The sequence below is a fragment of the Solea senegalensis genome, linkage group LG4, assembly GCF_019176455.1.
Source record: "Solea senegalensis isolate Sse05_10M linkage group LG4, IFAPA_SoseM_1, whole genome shotgun sequence".
Taxonomy (NCBI): domain Eukaryota; kingdom Metazoa; phylum Chordata; class Actinopteri; order Pleuronectiformes; family Soleidae; genus Solea; species Solea senegalensis.
The window spans coordinates 9906731-9921789 of record NC_058024.1 but is presented as its reverse complement, the minus strand read 5'-3'; the positions used below and the strand labels follow the sequence as shown (position 1 = coordinate 9921789).

The 15059-nt window shown below is 38.8% G+C and overlaps 3 protein-coding genes across 4 annotated transcripts; 2 read left to right on the top strand and 1 right to left on the bottom strand.

Annotated features, from left to right (window-relative positions):
* Positions 1-45: 45 nt before the first annotated feature.
* On the top strand, positions 46-7275 carry srsf6b (serine and arginine rich splicing factor 6b). Its single transcript, XM_044024184.1, has 6 exons — positions 46-423; positions 1320-1462; positions 3991-4109; positions 4807-5009; positions 5094-5165; positions 6245-7275. The coding sequence occupies exons 1-6, from the start codon at positions 317-319 to the stop codon at positions 6630-6632; spliced, it is 1032 nt and encodes a 343-aa protein (XP_043880119.1). The 5' UTR covers positions 46-316; the 3' UTR covers positions 6633-7275.
* Positions 7276-7611: 336 nt separating this feature from the next.
* ift52 (intraflagellar transport 52 homolog (Chlamydomonas)) lies at positions 7612-12786 on the top strand. Of its 2 annotated transcripts, XM_044024919.1 has the most exons (14): positions 7612-8071; positions 8274-8429; positions 8706-8793; positions 9428-9557; positions 9660-9735; positions 10146-10217; positions 10309-10435; positions 10527-10610; positions 11081-11149; positions 11228-11382; positions 11917-12004; positions 12082-12190; positions 12465-12610; positions 12710-12786. In XM_044024919.1, exons 2-14 carry the CDS (start codon positions 8311-8313, stop codon positions 12749-12751), a joined length of 1305 nt encoding a protein of 434 aa, XP_043880854.1. In that variant the 5' UTR covers positions 7612-8071; positions 8274-8310; the 3' UTR covers positions 12752-12786. The 2 variants fall into 2 exon arrangements, with proteins under 2 accessions (XP_043880854.1, XP_043880855.1); XM_044024920.1 differs by having other exon boundaries at positions 7612-8429.
* si:ch73-303b9.1 lies at positions 12749-13828 on the bottom strand. The gene is made up of 3 exons (XM_044024921.1): positions 13714-13828; positions 13051-13635; positions 12749-12968 (listed from the first exon to the last, which is right to left on the bottom strand). Exons 1-2 carry the CDS (start codon positions 13736-13738, stop codon positions 13145-13147), a joined length of 516 nt encoding a protein of 171 aa, XP_043880856.1. The 5' UTR covers positions 13739-13828; the 3' UTR covers positions 12749-12968; positions 13051-13144.
* Positions 13829-15059: the final 1231 nt, after the last annotated feature.

The following is a 15059-nucleotide window of genomic DNA, read 5'->3' as shown; positions in this document are numbered from 1 at the left end:
TGTTTTCTTTGTCTTTAATTTTTTCCTCATTTATTTATTTACTTATGTTTTATTTTATAATTCAGTTTATTTCGTTATGGCCTTATAACCCCCAAGCAGATTAGAGCATAGACAGGCGATAAGTGTTGCTTAATTAAGGTAAATAACATTCAAAAGTAAGTAATATATGTTGTTTCTCACGCGGGATTTGGCAATATGGTTTTATTTTGAAAGGCACGACACCGGAACCCAGTAACCCTATGTTGTTCCTCGGGCTGTGGCCTGAACACAAGTTGAATTTTAATTTGTAGTAATTATCAGTCACAGGTTCTTGGAGATGCCACGGGTTTATATCGGAAAGCTCAGCTATCATGTCCGAGAGAAGGACATGCAAAGATTTTTCAGCGGTTATGGAAAATTATTGGAGATCGACCTGAAAAATGGGTAAGATTCACGTTGTCATCCGTCACAAAGTGGTTAGCGTGTGACTTACTGTTAGTCCTGAGACATGGGACAGGTGTTGGTGTCAGCTTCTTGTTTTCATTTTATTTAATGACGTTAAGTAATGTAAAACTGTCAGATTTTATTAATTAGCTAACATTCAAATCTGTAGGTAAAGACAAAAGCTAAAGTCGACCTCAGCTAAATTCGCTGTGTTTTTCTTTTTGTATTTTGTGTTATTGTAAGACCAATTGGTAAAACCAATGTTTAAAAAAGAAATGACAGTGAAGCAAAATGTCATTTACTATTAAAAGAATACATTTCTCAGCTGCCATAGGGCAGGCTTTACACTGAGACATATAATACAGTTGTTCCCTTTAGTGTATATTTACACCGAGGACCTCCAATGTCCCCCACCCAGCAACTTTCAATAAACCATAGTGAACTTTAGAGCTGAAACTGATGATTATTTGCATAACGATTCATCTGTCGATTATTTGCTCAATTAATCGAGTATTTGTTTGGTCCATAAATTGTCAGAAAATGTTTAAATGTACACACTGTCTTAAAAAGCAGAGCAACCAGAAAATATTCACATCTAAGAAGCTGAAGAATCACAACGCTTGTTTTATTATATAAAATAAACCTCTCTAAAACCGAATAATCGATGATCAAAATAGTTGACGTTTAATTTAGTCATCGTTGTAGCCCTAGTGAACTAGGTGAACAACTCTTAATATCTGCTGGAAATCTGAAAGATTAGATTCCCAGAATATTTTCTGTTAATCTCGTAGACATTCTAATAGACATGATTATCATCAGTGTATCATCAGTGTCTTTATGGTAGTAAAGTAATGGTCAGTCCAGTGCTTTGAATCCTGCTCACTGATCCCCCACAGGTATGGCTTTGTGGAGTTTGAGGACATACGAGATGCTGACGATGCTGTGTATGAACTGAATGGGAAGGAGCTGTGTGGGGAGCGAGTCGTCATTGAACATGCCCGTGGACCGAGGAGAGATGGATTTGGCTCTGGGGGACGCAGTAAGTTTAGCACATCTAAGTCTTTACATATCAGTTTTGAGGCTCTAATCAGTCTCTGTAGACTAAGTTCACTTTCACCCACTTGCTTTACAAAATAAATGAAAACGTGTCGTGTGATAAGTCCTGCCTAACTAAGGCGGTGGGTAAAAGAAACCTGCCTTCCGTATTCACTGTTTTGAGTCATTATTTGACAAAAGAATAATGTCCACAGCATCTAATGGAGTGGACACAGTCTCTGATGGCAACAAGAAACAAAAGCTTTTCAGGGATAGTTGAGGATTTTTGAAGTGTGGTTGTATGAGCTACTATCACCAAGTCAGTACTGACTGTGCCGCACATGCTCCATGTGTCAAGAAATAGGTTGGACACTGGCTGACACTGAGACAACAGAACTGCCAGCAGGGACACAAGGATAAACTGATTTTCGCAACGTAACAAAAGACTGGCCTTTTACAATTCATGCTTAAGTCTTGATATAATATGGACTATATGGGGGGGGGATGAGTGCAGGAAATGAGCAGTGCACTAAACAACACAACTTCTGTTTCCAGTCAGAAAAGGCAGTCTTAATGGTATGATAAAGCAGCAAACATATTCTTAAGATATTGTTGACTTGGGCTGGCATGGCACACCTAGCTAAGTCAGCTTTGATTGTATGTGTCAGTACCTCATACAACCACACCTAAAAAAAAAAGAAAAAAAACGTAACTATCCCTTTACTACAATGAAAGATATACATGTTAACCCCGCAAATACGAAAAGGTAAGACTTTTGCAATGTATTCAGTTCAAAGTCAACATTAACAATAAGTGCTTGATGTTTTAATTTGAAAGAGTCCACTGCGGGCTGAGTCCGAGTCCGATGAGGGTAAAGATGACTGCCTGACCCGTTTGACCTGGACTTTCCCCTTACAATGTGTGTGTGACCTTTGCCATTTGACCATTGGTTGACATAACCGGAAGCCATGATGACAGCATCCTTTTCCAATAGACCAGGGTGATGGTGAGGACTCCTGTTGGTCTTACTGTTGCAAGACATAATGCAGAGGACCAGGCCAGCAGCACACATGTCAGCCTCTGATTTGGCTCCCATGTACTCTGTAGTAAGACAAAGAGTTGTTTGGTAGGTGTGTTCTTTGTGTTATTACTTTACAAATTTATAGTGTGCAAAAAGAGGAAGTCCTAATGTTACAATTCAAATTGAGAGATGTTTTCTTACCGTAGAGCTCCGGATGTCACGTGACTCACTTTGTTTACTTCTGCAAAAATAAGTGTTGTCAGTGCCAGTTTTAAGACGCCAGTGTTCACTGTGCATTTTAAGTCCACATAGATCAAGCAATATGTCACAGAACTTGACAGATTGAATATAACTGACCCTTAAATTGCTGCCGTGCCCTTTTCACAAGTGTGGAAACAGCTAAGGTGGACTTTATTCCAGACCTGCAGTAACCCAATATCTTTAGCTATCTGATAAACTTTCCCTCATCCCACTCCAGAGAACTATCCTCCATTTTCAGGATGAAGAAACGGGTTGTGTGACATATTGCCAAGTATGCTGCCAGTTATTTATCCTCTGTAGTCTATGGCTTGATCAGTGTCGCGTCCTGACAAAATGGCGTTGTTTTTTTGGTTGTCAGTGCATGATGGGATTGGGTGACGTCAGCTACCAGAGCTCTAAACACCCAAGTTTAAATGACACTTTACTGCTACTTTGAACGAGAACAGAAAAGCTCATTTTAATGCAGCTTCTTCTCGAGGGTTCTCTGCAATGACTGGCACCAACTAGAACCAAAAAAACTCCCATATTAAATGGTAAATCCTTTCAAATGTAGAACAGAAGCTCCAAGTTTAGTTTCATAACTAGTATAGATCACAATTTAAATCTATGCAGCTAATATGGTTGCAGGATTTATTACTGTGCTTCAGAAAAAAAACACTGATACATATAGTTAAGTGTCATCTGATCTGTAATTGTGTGGTTTTTAATCCAGGGCGTAGGGTGCTGCTTTTGTTCTAGTTGTTTAAAGCACATTTATTTTGCAAGCTTAATTAAAAAAATAAGATCTCTTACATAGTTTGTGTTTCCCAAAATGTCCATATAGGGACCCTTTAACCTTTTTAAAGACAGCAAACTATCATGACCCAGATCACAATATCAATCGTGACAATAGCAAAATTGACTGATTCACAGCTATATCTGTAATAGCTAATAATATTTAGAATTTGAAAACAAATCATTTACAAGAGATGTTTGGAGAATTAATTGCAATTTAATTGTATGCATGTAATTTAACACATAAATCTAAACTTAAAGGATGGGAAAATTGTGCTTGAGTCTTTGGGAAAAGCAACAGGACTTTAGGTTCAGAGGATATGTATGACTAAAAACCATCCATTAACTGCCTGGTCTCTCAGTAAGGAGGCTCTCTGTGGTGGTTACATAGATTATTTATGCCAGTTCGGTAATCCTCACCTCTTCAGAGCTCAGCTAATTGAAATCAAATTAGAATCTTTCTGTCTTCTTTTAAGGTGGTGGCAACAGCAGCTGGAATCGCTCGGGCAGGGACAAGTATGGGCCTCCTGTTCGCACTGAATACCGCCTCATTGTGGAGAACCTGTCCAGCAGGTGCAGCTGGCAGGACCTCAAGGTGAAAGATGGTCTGGATTGAAACGACACTGAGAGAGGCAATAGCACAAAGTGTGTTTTTGAACCATAATATACATTTGCTTGTTGACCTAAATGTACATCCATAGGAGTTTTGTTTGTTTTTGTGTGTTTTTATAATGCTGGCTGCAGTGGCATATATCTGTCTCTACTGATGTCATATAGGAGTCAATAGTACACAGAACTGAATTCTGTGCAATAGAAGATGATATTATATGATAGGTTATGTTTGTGTTGTGATCCAGTTCTTGTGCCACAGTACAATGTGGATTCTGTAACTGAACTGATCACCCAGTACTGAACAGCACAAATGTATATGTCCCATTATTCGTCTAGTTATATATGCATACAGTATACATCTGCTGAGGATTAATACACTAGAATTAAAGCTGAAAGTCTGTGCTTTAATCTCAGTCTTCTTTTAAATTCAATAATCAAAATGCTCCATCCAAAGCTGACATTTTAACTGGAAATAAAACACAGTGAAATTGAAAGATTCAGTATATACAATGCAATATAAATTACTTGAAAAGCAAACCACAAAGTATCCAGAGGTTGTTTAAAGAGAGGAACCAAGATATTTGAAAAAAAACAAAGATGCAACTTCTTTCTATTGAAAAATTAATTGAAGCAAGTGAGGCAAGTGTGACACAATAATTTACATATTTGTTCCTCCACAGGATTTCATGCGGCAAGCAGGTGAAGTAACTTATGCTGATGCTCATAAAGGCCGCGCCAATGAGGGTGTCATTGAATTTAGATCCCGTTCAGACATGAAGCGAGCTTTAGAGAAGCTTGATGGCACTGATATCAATGGGAGGAAGATCCGTCTGGTGGTAGACAAACCTCGGCGCAGGCGTTCTCATTCTGGCAGTAGATCCAGGTAAATGAAAAATAAAGTAATTGAAGGTTTTGCATCTTTCCCCATGTTTTTTTCGTCATGTTTTTATTGTTGTTCAACCCACAGGTCTCGCAGCAGACGGCGTTCTCGCAGCCGAAGAAGCAGGAGTTCTCACAGCCGTTCCAGGTCACGCTCATGGTAAGTCCAGTGCTGAAGTCCTGCACTGACCTGAAAATGAAATAAATCGTTACAGAGATGTACACTGGAATTTTTATGGGCGAAAATGTGTCATTGCATTATGCAGTTTTTTCTGTTTTACACAAAAACGTTTTTTGAAATATGGGTTTTTCAAAATCATGACCATCTCATACATCATACACAGCAAGTATGAGGTAATGACATAGTTAGAGCTGAACCACTTTAAAACATAGATGCTTGCGCTCACTGAGAATATGGTAAAACCACTTGATTTTCACCACTTAACTCGTGAAATCCAAGCCCACTTAAGTCTATGATCTCTTAAGAATATGTTTGCTGTTTTATCTCACTGTCAACAACCTTCTACAACCGGAAATCTGGAAATTTGTACTTTAAACATGCACTCCATGCATCAAACCCATAGATGAAATCATCAATTTTAATTCACGGGCACATAGGAGTTGTTGATCTATTGCTGCCTAAATTCAAAAGTTGTTGGAAATTATTTGTTCAGATTTGCCCAAGTGACACAAACAGCATCAGAGGCAGCAGTAGAGCAGCATCTTCCATGTCTCTGCAAGCTAAAAAACGCAGATTATTTTCTCTGCAAACTTTGGAGCAGTTTCTAGTTGGAAAAGTCTAATAATGTCGAACACGACTTGAGAAGATGTAAATTTTATTTGGTGTGAGGTTTTTCCTGACTTCTCATTTGGCAGCCATGTTTTTGGAGAGAGCATGCACCTGCATCTTAAGCTGACAGTGCAGTCTGCAGCACTGATTGTGTGTCAATGCCAAGTGGCAACCAGTTGTGACATTACCCATGGTGAAGCCTCAAGAATCACAATTTGGCCTGTGTTAAGTCCAGCCTTACTTTATTGTCTATTTTTTTGAAAAATTATGAACATAATAAAACTGACATCATGTGTTTTGTAAGTGGTGGAGTCGTAGAGAACACGCTCTTAAATTACAGTTGAGATTCAAAGTCAGGACACTTTGAATTGAATTTTCTGATAAGCCAACATCACCTGCAGGGTAAATGAAGCTAAAGTCATAGTTGTTTTCTTTTTTTTCTTTTTCAGTTCTCAGTCTCGCAGCAAGCGCAGGTCTCACTCCAGGTCGGGGCGGAAGTCTCATTCGAGATCAAAGAGGAAGTCCAGCCACTCTAAATCTCCAGAGAAGTCACGCTTCCGCACCCACAAATCACATAGTCCCACCAAGAGCAAAAAGTCCCGCTCTCACTCAAACAATTGCAAGTCTCGCTCCAAGAGCAGATCCAAAGCTGAGCACAAATCCTGGAGTCGTTCTAAAGATAAATCCTCCAGTAAGAAGTCTCGAAGCCGCTCACGTTCCCGATCGAAGAGCAGAAACAAAAAACACTCCTCAAGGTCTCCTGATGCCACAGAGCGTCAGTGCTCCGAGTCTCCTTCCAGGTCCCGCTCTAGATCTCGTTCCAGGTCTCACTCTTGATCCTGGGTTGGCTTCTCAAGACTGGCCACATCTGTAACAATGTACGGGTACACATCTCAGTCCTGTGTTTGATGTGCAACATGATTTGTACCTTTTGGAACCTTTTTGGAAAATTTTCCTGAGTTTTAATTGTTCTGTAAAGCGATTATTAGAGGTTGTTAACTCTTTGGTTATTTTACTTTACTATGTTTTGATGACTTCTGATTAACATTATGTCCTAAGTTCTCATAGAGAGATGTTGAAGGTTGTGGTAATTGTTTTTATATGTTAACCTGCTCTTCCTCCTGTGGAAGTCAGGTTTTGATTTAATTGCAGCATCTTGTTCTGATTTCAGATTGGACTTAAAAAACACACTTTGAATAAGGTCTGTCTTTGTTTTCCCATAAACATGAATTGTATGGATGTGTAAATGAAGCACAAAGACGCTTTTCTTTTATGTCTCACTCCAGACAATTCATTTGTTTTCCCTATATCCCCTTCTGGTGCCCTCAGTCACCTAGCAAGTTTAAGGGCCTGTTAAGTGATCCGTTGGATAGTTATGTGGATAAAAGTTGGATGGACAGACAGAAATTCCTTTTGAATGATGGATCATGCTCCTTTCATCATGTCACATTTACATTAAAGGTGTTTCTTTGATGTCCGATGATGGAAGTTCACAGACCATTTGGCTTCAATATGCACTTTTTGGCAGAAATTGAAATCATTTTACTTACTAAAAAAAAAAAGAAATCCCCCAGCCACACAACATAGTTGTATTCTATAGTTCTATTCCATCTAAATGTTGGGTGGATGTGAATATGTCAAAGATTAACCAAATAATTGACTTTGATGCATTTATTTATTTTATTTTATTTTATTTTATTACCTGCCCACAATGGACAAACTAAACATCTTTGAGTTCTGATGCTATTATAATAATATTATATATATTATATTTTATTATATAATGCCTGAAGGTCCCCTTGCAACCCTCATGTGGACGATAAAGCGGTAGAAGATGGATGGAATACCTGAAGATAGGTTCTTGAGCACACTTGGAAGGAAAGAGTGAGGAGAGGAATAATCAGCTGTAACGTGAAACACTTCAGCAATATATCCTGCTCAATTTCACACACTGCACCTTTAAAGCGCACCCTTGTAAAGGACTAAACATATTACCATCAACATGGACTTTTGAGCATCATAATTTTGTTCTTACGCATGCGCTGCGGGGTTGCTATGTGTTAGCGCCCTTGGTTACCACTCTGTGTCCCATAATGCATCGCTTTTAGCAGATCTTTTGAGATAACTTCAGCTACGCTAGCTATTAAAATAATGTAACGTCCACATTGCAAGACTTAATATATGCATATGTGGAAGAGAACAAAACGAGTGGCATCGCTTTATTTTTAGTTAAATGGACAGAAAAGAGAAAACTTGGTAACGGACGCTGTTGTAAGGTAACGACGGGAAGCTATGAGCTAACGGCTAATGTGACTGGTCTGTTAGCTACGCCGCTACTTGTTTGTACTTTAATGGGATTTCTATGTTCAGTTAATCGAGATAACTCGTCCCAGAGCCAGATATTATGCCAATAATGTATTATACCATGAAGTAAATAACTCGCGTATTGTCAATAACTGTGCTCAAACCTGTTTCTAGCTGTTTGTTTGGATAAACTGAGTTGATGACATAAACAATGGAGAGGGAAACGCACAACTTCGTGGTCTTCAATGCTTCAAAAAGAGAACTTTTTACCTCCATCAATGGATACAAAACAATGCAGAAGAGACTTCGGGCTCAGTGGAAAATCCAGAAGTAAGTGCTGCCGTTGGAACACTTCACGTGTGTTTATAGAAAGCGTTTTATTTAATCACCAAGTTGTACTATCTGGAATTAGCATTACTGATATCTGTGACGTCATTATGACTAGTTGTAATTTCATTGTGACTAGTATGAATGAACTAGTAGTTGTAGATTTCTGAAGTGTTCAAAACCGCTTGCCATACATGTGTTTGCTTTGACATGAACCCGAGTTGGTCTGTTTTGAGAGAGTCAATACATATAATATAAAATAATGAATGTACTCCACAGTATGAAAGAAGAGTTGTCTGTGGAGAAGTTGAGGGGAGTTAAGTTGTGGATAACTGCAGGACCAAGAGAGAAGTTCACAGCATCAGAGGTAATAATGTATTTGTGTGTGTAACAGGATATAATTTTCCCAGCTTCAAAAAAACAAATAAATCATTATTATTTGGTCATAATAATTTCATGAGAAAACACCCAGCGAGCACAAACCTCCACCAACACTGTTCAATGTCCCCACTCTTGCAAGTTTAAATGGTGAATGGTCTGTGTTTTTATGTAGCTTTTCCAGTCTTGATGAGCACTCAACCACAGTTTTTGCCAATCACCCATTCACTCAGTGCATCTATGTGCTGTGCATTTTCTATCACACGTTTCATACCCATTCACACACTGCCAGCCGGAACAATATGGTTAATTGTCTTGCCCAAGGACCCATCAGCACTGAACTATCCACGCCCCATAACGATTGCTTTAAAAGAAAATCCCTCCCTCATAGATAGCCATTGTTTAGTTTTTGGGTTATATTGCTCACAAAGAGACAGACACATGTAGCTTCCTCACAGAATGTAATCAATAAGAATATTCTACTTTAGTTTTGTTGAATTTGTCTCTGTTTAACAAGTGTTTGTGACTTAACAAATGGGTGGAAGTAAACGTGACAAGTTTGCCAGCTGAGGTTTCTCACAAGCATGTTATTGACACTGTTGTGTTTTCTCATGTCGTCCCAGCTGGAGGTACTGAAGCAATACCTGGACGGAGGAGGAAACATCCTGGTCATGCTCGGTGAAGGGGGAGAAAACAAATTTGACACAAACATCAACTTTCTCCTGGAGGAGTTTGGAATAATGGTTAACAATGGTGCATATTAAAATGACTGAAGTTACATAATTTCCCTGATCATTATCAGTCAGAGTTGTTGTTTTTTTAACAGTGTCTGTTTTCTCTCCATCACTGCTGCAGATGCTGTTGTGAGGAACGTTTATTACAAATACTTCCATCCCAAAGAGGCACTGGTGTCCAATGGTGTACTGAACAGGTTTGTTGCATTATCTCACTCTTAATGTCCAATTCACCCCAGTGTTTCTAATTATACAGAATCTGTGTAATTGGAGTCATATTTAGGGCCACAACAACAATTAATAAATGAACAATTTCTAGTGTAATCTGTATGAGTGTTCTTTTTAAATTTAAAACAAAGTCTGCTTTTTTTCAGCTTCTCACATATGAATATATGTTTTGCTCCTTTGCTTCTTTTTGATAAAGAAACCAGAAAAACTGAATATCTTTTTTATTTTTGGTCAAAGCAACAGACATTTAATGAAAACAAACTATTTGATTAATTGAGGAAATAATTAACAGATTAGTCAATAATGAAAATACCTGTTACCCCACTTGTAATGTCTATAAAGCTGTTGCACATCACTTTTCTACCTCCCTCTTATCCAGAGAAATCAGCCGAGCTGCTGGCAAAGTGGTGACAGGAATCATTGAAGATGAAAACATTGGAAACAATGCACAGTAAATCATTTCACTTACATTTAAGTATACAATCTTGTTCTGGATTCGGGAGTTTTAAACACAAGTGTTTCTTGTTTTGTTTTTTGTGAAGGGCTCTCACATTTGTGTACCCGTATGGTGCCACACTGGGTGTGATGAAACCAGCTGTGGCCGTTCTATCAACAGGCTCCGTCTGCTTCCCTCTCAACAGGCCTGTCTTGGCCTTCTATCATGGAAAGGTCAGAAGTTCAAAGAGGCTTTCATTCTCATTCACAGCACTTGTGATATTAATGAAAGGTGATATTGAAACATGTCTTGTGTCTATTAAAGGAGGCTGGCAAGCTGGTTGTGCTGGGTTCCTGCCACATGTTCTGTGACCAGTACATAGACAAAGAGGAGAACAGTAAAATCATGGTGAGTCCAATTGTCATTAAATTATTTAAAGGCCCAGTGAGTAAGAATTAGTGACATCTAATGGTGAGACTGCAGATTATAACAAACAGATGGCTCCAACCACCCCTCTCTTTCAACACACGTCAGTGAACTACAGTCGCCTCCGCATACCAGTCACAATGTCAGAGGGAAAATGTGGTTTGACTGTTTGGGCTGCTGTAGAAACATGGCACCACGTGATAACAGCAATTATATACGTGTATAAACACTCTTAGCTGTAGTAATTTCTGACAATAAAGTCTCTTAAATGTTACACATTATTTTGACTTTAATATGTAAGAAGGACAATGTTGTCTCATGCTGGTTTTAGGCACAGGACACATGTTGCAGTCAGTACCCACAGTGTCAATGTCTCATACAACTGCACTTATAAAACCGGAACTAGTGTATTCTGCCATCCTGTGCATTGTAAGTGAAAGTCTGTCTTTCAGGATGTCGTGCTCCAGTGGCTCATGAGCGATACTATACAGCTGAACCAGATTGATGCAGAAGACCCAGAGGTGAGGACATACGCTTGATAGGACAATGGCATCATTTAAAGCCCTGTAATTAGCTGATATCCTTCTTTTCTCCTCTAGATTACAGATTACACCATGTTGCCAGACACCGGGTGTTTGTCAGAACAGCTCAGAGTGTGTTTACAAGAGGGAGATGAAAACCCTAGGGACTTCACCTCTCTTTTTGATATGTCTTTGTTTAATTTCTCCACTGATACTTTACCCCAAGTCATCAGGTGAGGATTTAAGTATATCAATTCAGAAGTACCTCACAACATTGTTTCTCTATTTCAGCAGGTTTTCAAAAACATTAATTCCAGATGGATGTGTGGTTGTACGAGGTACTGAATGTCCCACCTGTGAACCAGCTTGAGAATCGACACCTGTTTACGTCTAGAATATCTTCTGAATGTGTTTGCCACTTTATTTTACTAGTAGACCAAAGCCTATAGAGGAAAATTGTGATTTTATATCACAACATGCAGGAGTTGACACACTGCCCAGAATCTCCTGTGTCCCCACAAACTAAAAACACAGATTTTCTTTATGGACTATTGTGCAGGGCAGTGAGCAATTTGCAAACTTCTGTTAGCAAAATAAAGCAGCAGATACTATAGAGGTTGACTAAACTGGCAAACATTTGAGCCTTTTTAGGTGGCAAATATGTTAGAAGCCATGTTTTCAGTAAGGGCCAGCGTTCATGTTTCAGACTGGTTCTTAATGAATGTGACATTTGTGTCAGCAATTCATACAATCACACTTTTCTGCAGTGCTTACAAGCAGCTAAATGTCAAAGACGAGCCACTCCAGCTGATCACACCACAGCTGGAGACACCTCTGCCTCAGCTTCAACCTGCTGTAAGGATCAGTCCTTCATTACAGTTTTCAGTTGTATGCAAATTTAAACCTCAAATATGTTTTGCCTCATCTTTTAGGTTTTTCCACCTGCCTTAAGTGATTTACCTCCACCCATGTTGGACTTGTTTGATTTAGATGAAACATTCTCTTCTGAGGAAGTGCGTCTAGCACAGCTCACCAATAAATGTAAGTTTGGTACTTTGAAAGTTACAGTTTATGGATGTAGAGCTGCAACAGTTACTGAGCTGGTCACTTGTTCTAAGCTTGATTAAGCTTCTGATTTTAGCTTTTTAAATGAGAGTACAGTATATGCTGGTTTCTTTGTTTCCATATACCAAAGACATTAGGAAAAACTGAACATTTTACACCATTTTCTGGATGAAATCGTTGAAAGTGTGGTAGATTAACCAGTAAATGAAAAACTGTTAATTGCAGTGCTTGCGACTGGTTCGGTTCACAGGTACAGAGGACGATCTTGAATTCTATGTGCGGAAATGTGGCGAAATTCTAGGTGTGACTCCAAAGTTGGATAAAGATCAGCGAGATGCCAAGCACATCTTGGAACACATTTTCTTCCAGGTCGTGGAGTTTAAGAAGCTCAATCAGGTAAGCGTATTAATATTAGAAAAAAAAAAAAAAACCTTTATGTTAAAGTACTTATAAGCATTGAAGGACTCGTCTAAACAGCATTTTTCCCCTCTGCAGGAGCACAACATGGACAATGAAGCACAATTCACTCCGTTGTGAATTGAATAAAAGGAAAAGCTTTTTTTTATTCTCAACTCGCGTCTTTTCAATAAATCTTTTCAACATAGATAAGTATATTCTAGTAAGAGTACTTTTGTATTTAGTCATGGAATATTTTATTGTATAAAGTCACTTTTATTTAAGTATTTAAATCTTTTAAAAGCATTTTGTTGACAGCATACTTCTTTCTGTGCAAGTCTCCACCCATGCATGGATGCTGTTAAGAACAAAAACAAGTTATATCAAAATGTTGCCATGGCATAAAATTAATATTTAAAACTGTTAAGTGAGCAGCTTACCTTTATATGATCAAGGGTTTCATCCACTGATTCATCATGGGTGCAAAAGAAAGTTTTGAATTTTTTCCACATTTAAAGTGTGACAGGGAAACATTTAGGGAGACAGTCCAGCTACTGAAAGTTGCATAGACTGAGGATTTGGACTCCATGTCGGCTCCAGAGCACTGGACTCAGTGAAGGGTTTGGGGCTGTTGCTCTCAGATTTGATCAAAGACACATCCCACGACATCTGAGAGGCTGTGAGATCACAGTATGACTGGTCAAAGAAAGTGGACTTTTTTTGCTTTTGAAGGAGCATGCAGGGAGTGGATGACTTTCCCTGCAAAGGCACGGCCAGGTGACAACCATCTCTTTCTTGGGTGTTCAAGTTATTCATTGAAGTCGTCTGAGGAGAGGAAACTGGGTCTGATGACACGCAGAGGAAAGCCAGGCTCGACGTCTTGGCATCAGATCGATCAGCCACCATTTCGTTTGATACCCTCGATGTGGAGAGTTGCTCCAGAGACAAAGCAGACATCAAACTCTGTTCCTCAAAGAACCTCCTGTCAAGCTCCGATGGAGATGAACACTCAAAGGTCTTCATGTCTAGGAAGTGAAATGTCACATTATGTTATTGGAATTAACAGAATCAATTCCTCCATAGGAAAAAAAAGCTTTTCTTACCAGCAATGACGGAAACTTTCTCCATTGTTTCCTACAGGCCTGTTAATGTCATCTGACTCACATGTGGCTTTTTAAACAGCTGATGCTGCAGGTTAATTGACCCAGCTGCAGCCTGACCTAGTGATCAGTATGAAGGAGGTGGAGGAACAAATTTGTTTAGGCTTCATACAGATCCGCCTGTGACAAATTGTCTTCCATACGTTTCAATATTCACTTATTTTATATATGTACATTATCAAACAGCATAAATGTATTTTAAGATTAAAATAAACAATTCAATTGTTACACAAATGTCTAAAACAGTTCTTCTTTTATGTTGCCATAACAGGTCCATTTGCAATGTCACACAAAATACAAGGGAAAACAAAGACATACAGTAAATACAGGGAGGGGTTTGTGTCTCTGTATTGAATTGTTATTCTTCCATCCAAAAGTTTGGCACATAACTAAGTTTGAGAAAACTTCCACACATCTTATATCAAAATGTGCAGTTTGATCGGGCACGCTATTACTTTTCTAAGTGTTTCGAGCAACCATGGTGACAAAAATTGCAAAAAAGTGCGAATAATTTCCACATACATATGAATAGGAGACAGTCAAAGAAATTATCACAACCCAGCCCGGTTTGGAGCCTCACAGTGTCATCATGTAGAGATGTGGTTCAAACTAAACGGATCACAAGACTTGGGACTTTTCTCACCTAGCTGAAATTGTTGATACATATTAAGGTATTTCAACAAGCACAGTTTAAATTTTATACTTTTTTGGACATTTTCAGATTTTATAATGCTGGCGTTAGAAAGTGTTCTTTGGAAGGGGGGAATCGGGAGGGGGTTTGTGAGTCTCTCTCTCTCTCTCTCTGCTTTAAAACTTGGTATTTGATTTCACCAAAATAACACTTTGTCTAAATACTTCAAGTTATCCACGTTTTCAGATTTTATAATGCAGTCACCAACATGTCATAGTTTAGTATGTCATCCAAAATTTGACAAAAAATATCATAATTTAGTATGTTGTCCAAAATTTTACCAAAATGTCATCCAAAATTTGACAGAATTTGACAATAATTAGATGACTAATTTTAATTAAACAGTGCATTTGTATGTGAAAGTTACTGAAGGTGTGAATTGACCATTGGCTCTACCCTGAATCTTTTATTTTGAAAGCGCCCGTCGGAAGTTTCATCGAGCGTACGCGCACAATGCTTGCGCAGCTACGTCACTGTCCGGTGGCTACGCTAGAGAAGGGCGCGAGATAGAAATCCAGGAGCGCGGAGAAGAGCTCTCTGCTCCAGCTGGAAGTGTAGCACTGAATACAATCACAGTAACACGGATCCTCCGTCATTG

Excerpts from the sequence above, each read along its gene's own strand:
- si:ch73-303b9.1 (XM_044024921.1), bottom strand. The coding sequence starts at position 13,738 with ATGGAGAAAGTTTCCGTCATTGCTG. Across the intron at positions 13,636-13,713 it reads GAAAGTTTCCGTCATTGCTG|ACATGAAGACCTTTGAGTGT; the intron begins GTAAGAAAAGCT and ends TTCACTTCCTAG.
- ift52 (XM_044024919.1), top strand. The coding sequence starts at position 8,311 with ATGGAGAGGGAAACGCACAACTTCGTGGTCTTCAATGCTTCAAAAAGA. Across the intron at positions 8,794-9,427 it reads AGAAGTTCACAGCATCAGAG|CTGGAGGTACTGAAGCAATA; the intron begins GTAATAATGTAT and ends ATGTCGTCCCAG. Across the intron at positions 11,383-11,916 it reads ACTTTACCCCAAGTCATCAG|TGCTTACAAGCAGCTAAATG; the intron begins GTGAGGATTTAA and ends ACTTTTCTGCAG.
- srsf6b (XM_044024184.1), top strand. The coding sequence starts at position 317 with ATGCCACGGGTTTATATCGGAAAGCTCAGCTATCATGTCCGAGAGAAG. Across the intron at positions 4,110-4,806 it reads GCAGCTGGCAGGACCTCAAG|GATTTCATGCGGCAAGCAGG; the intron begins GTGAAAGATGGT and ends GTTCCTCCACAG. Across the intron at positions 5,010-5,093 it reads CATTCTGGCAGTAGATCCAG|GTCTCGCAGCAGACGGCGTT; the intron begins GTAAATGAAAAA and ends TTCAACCCACAG.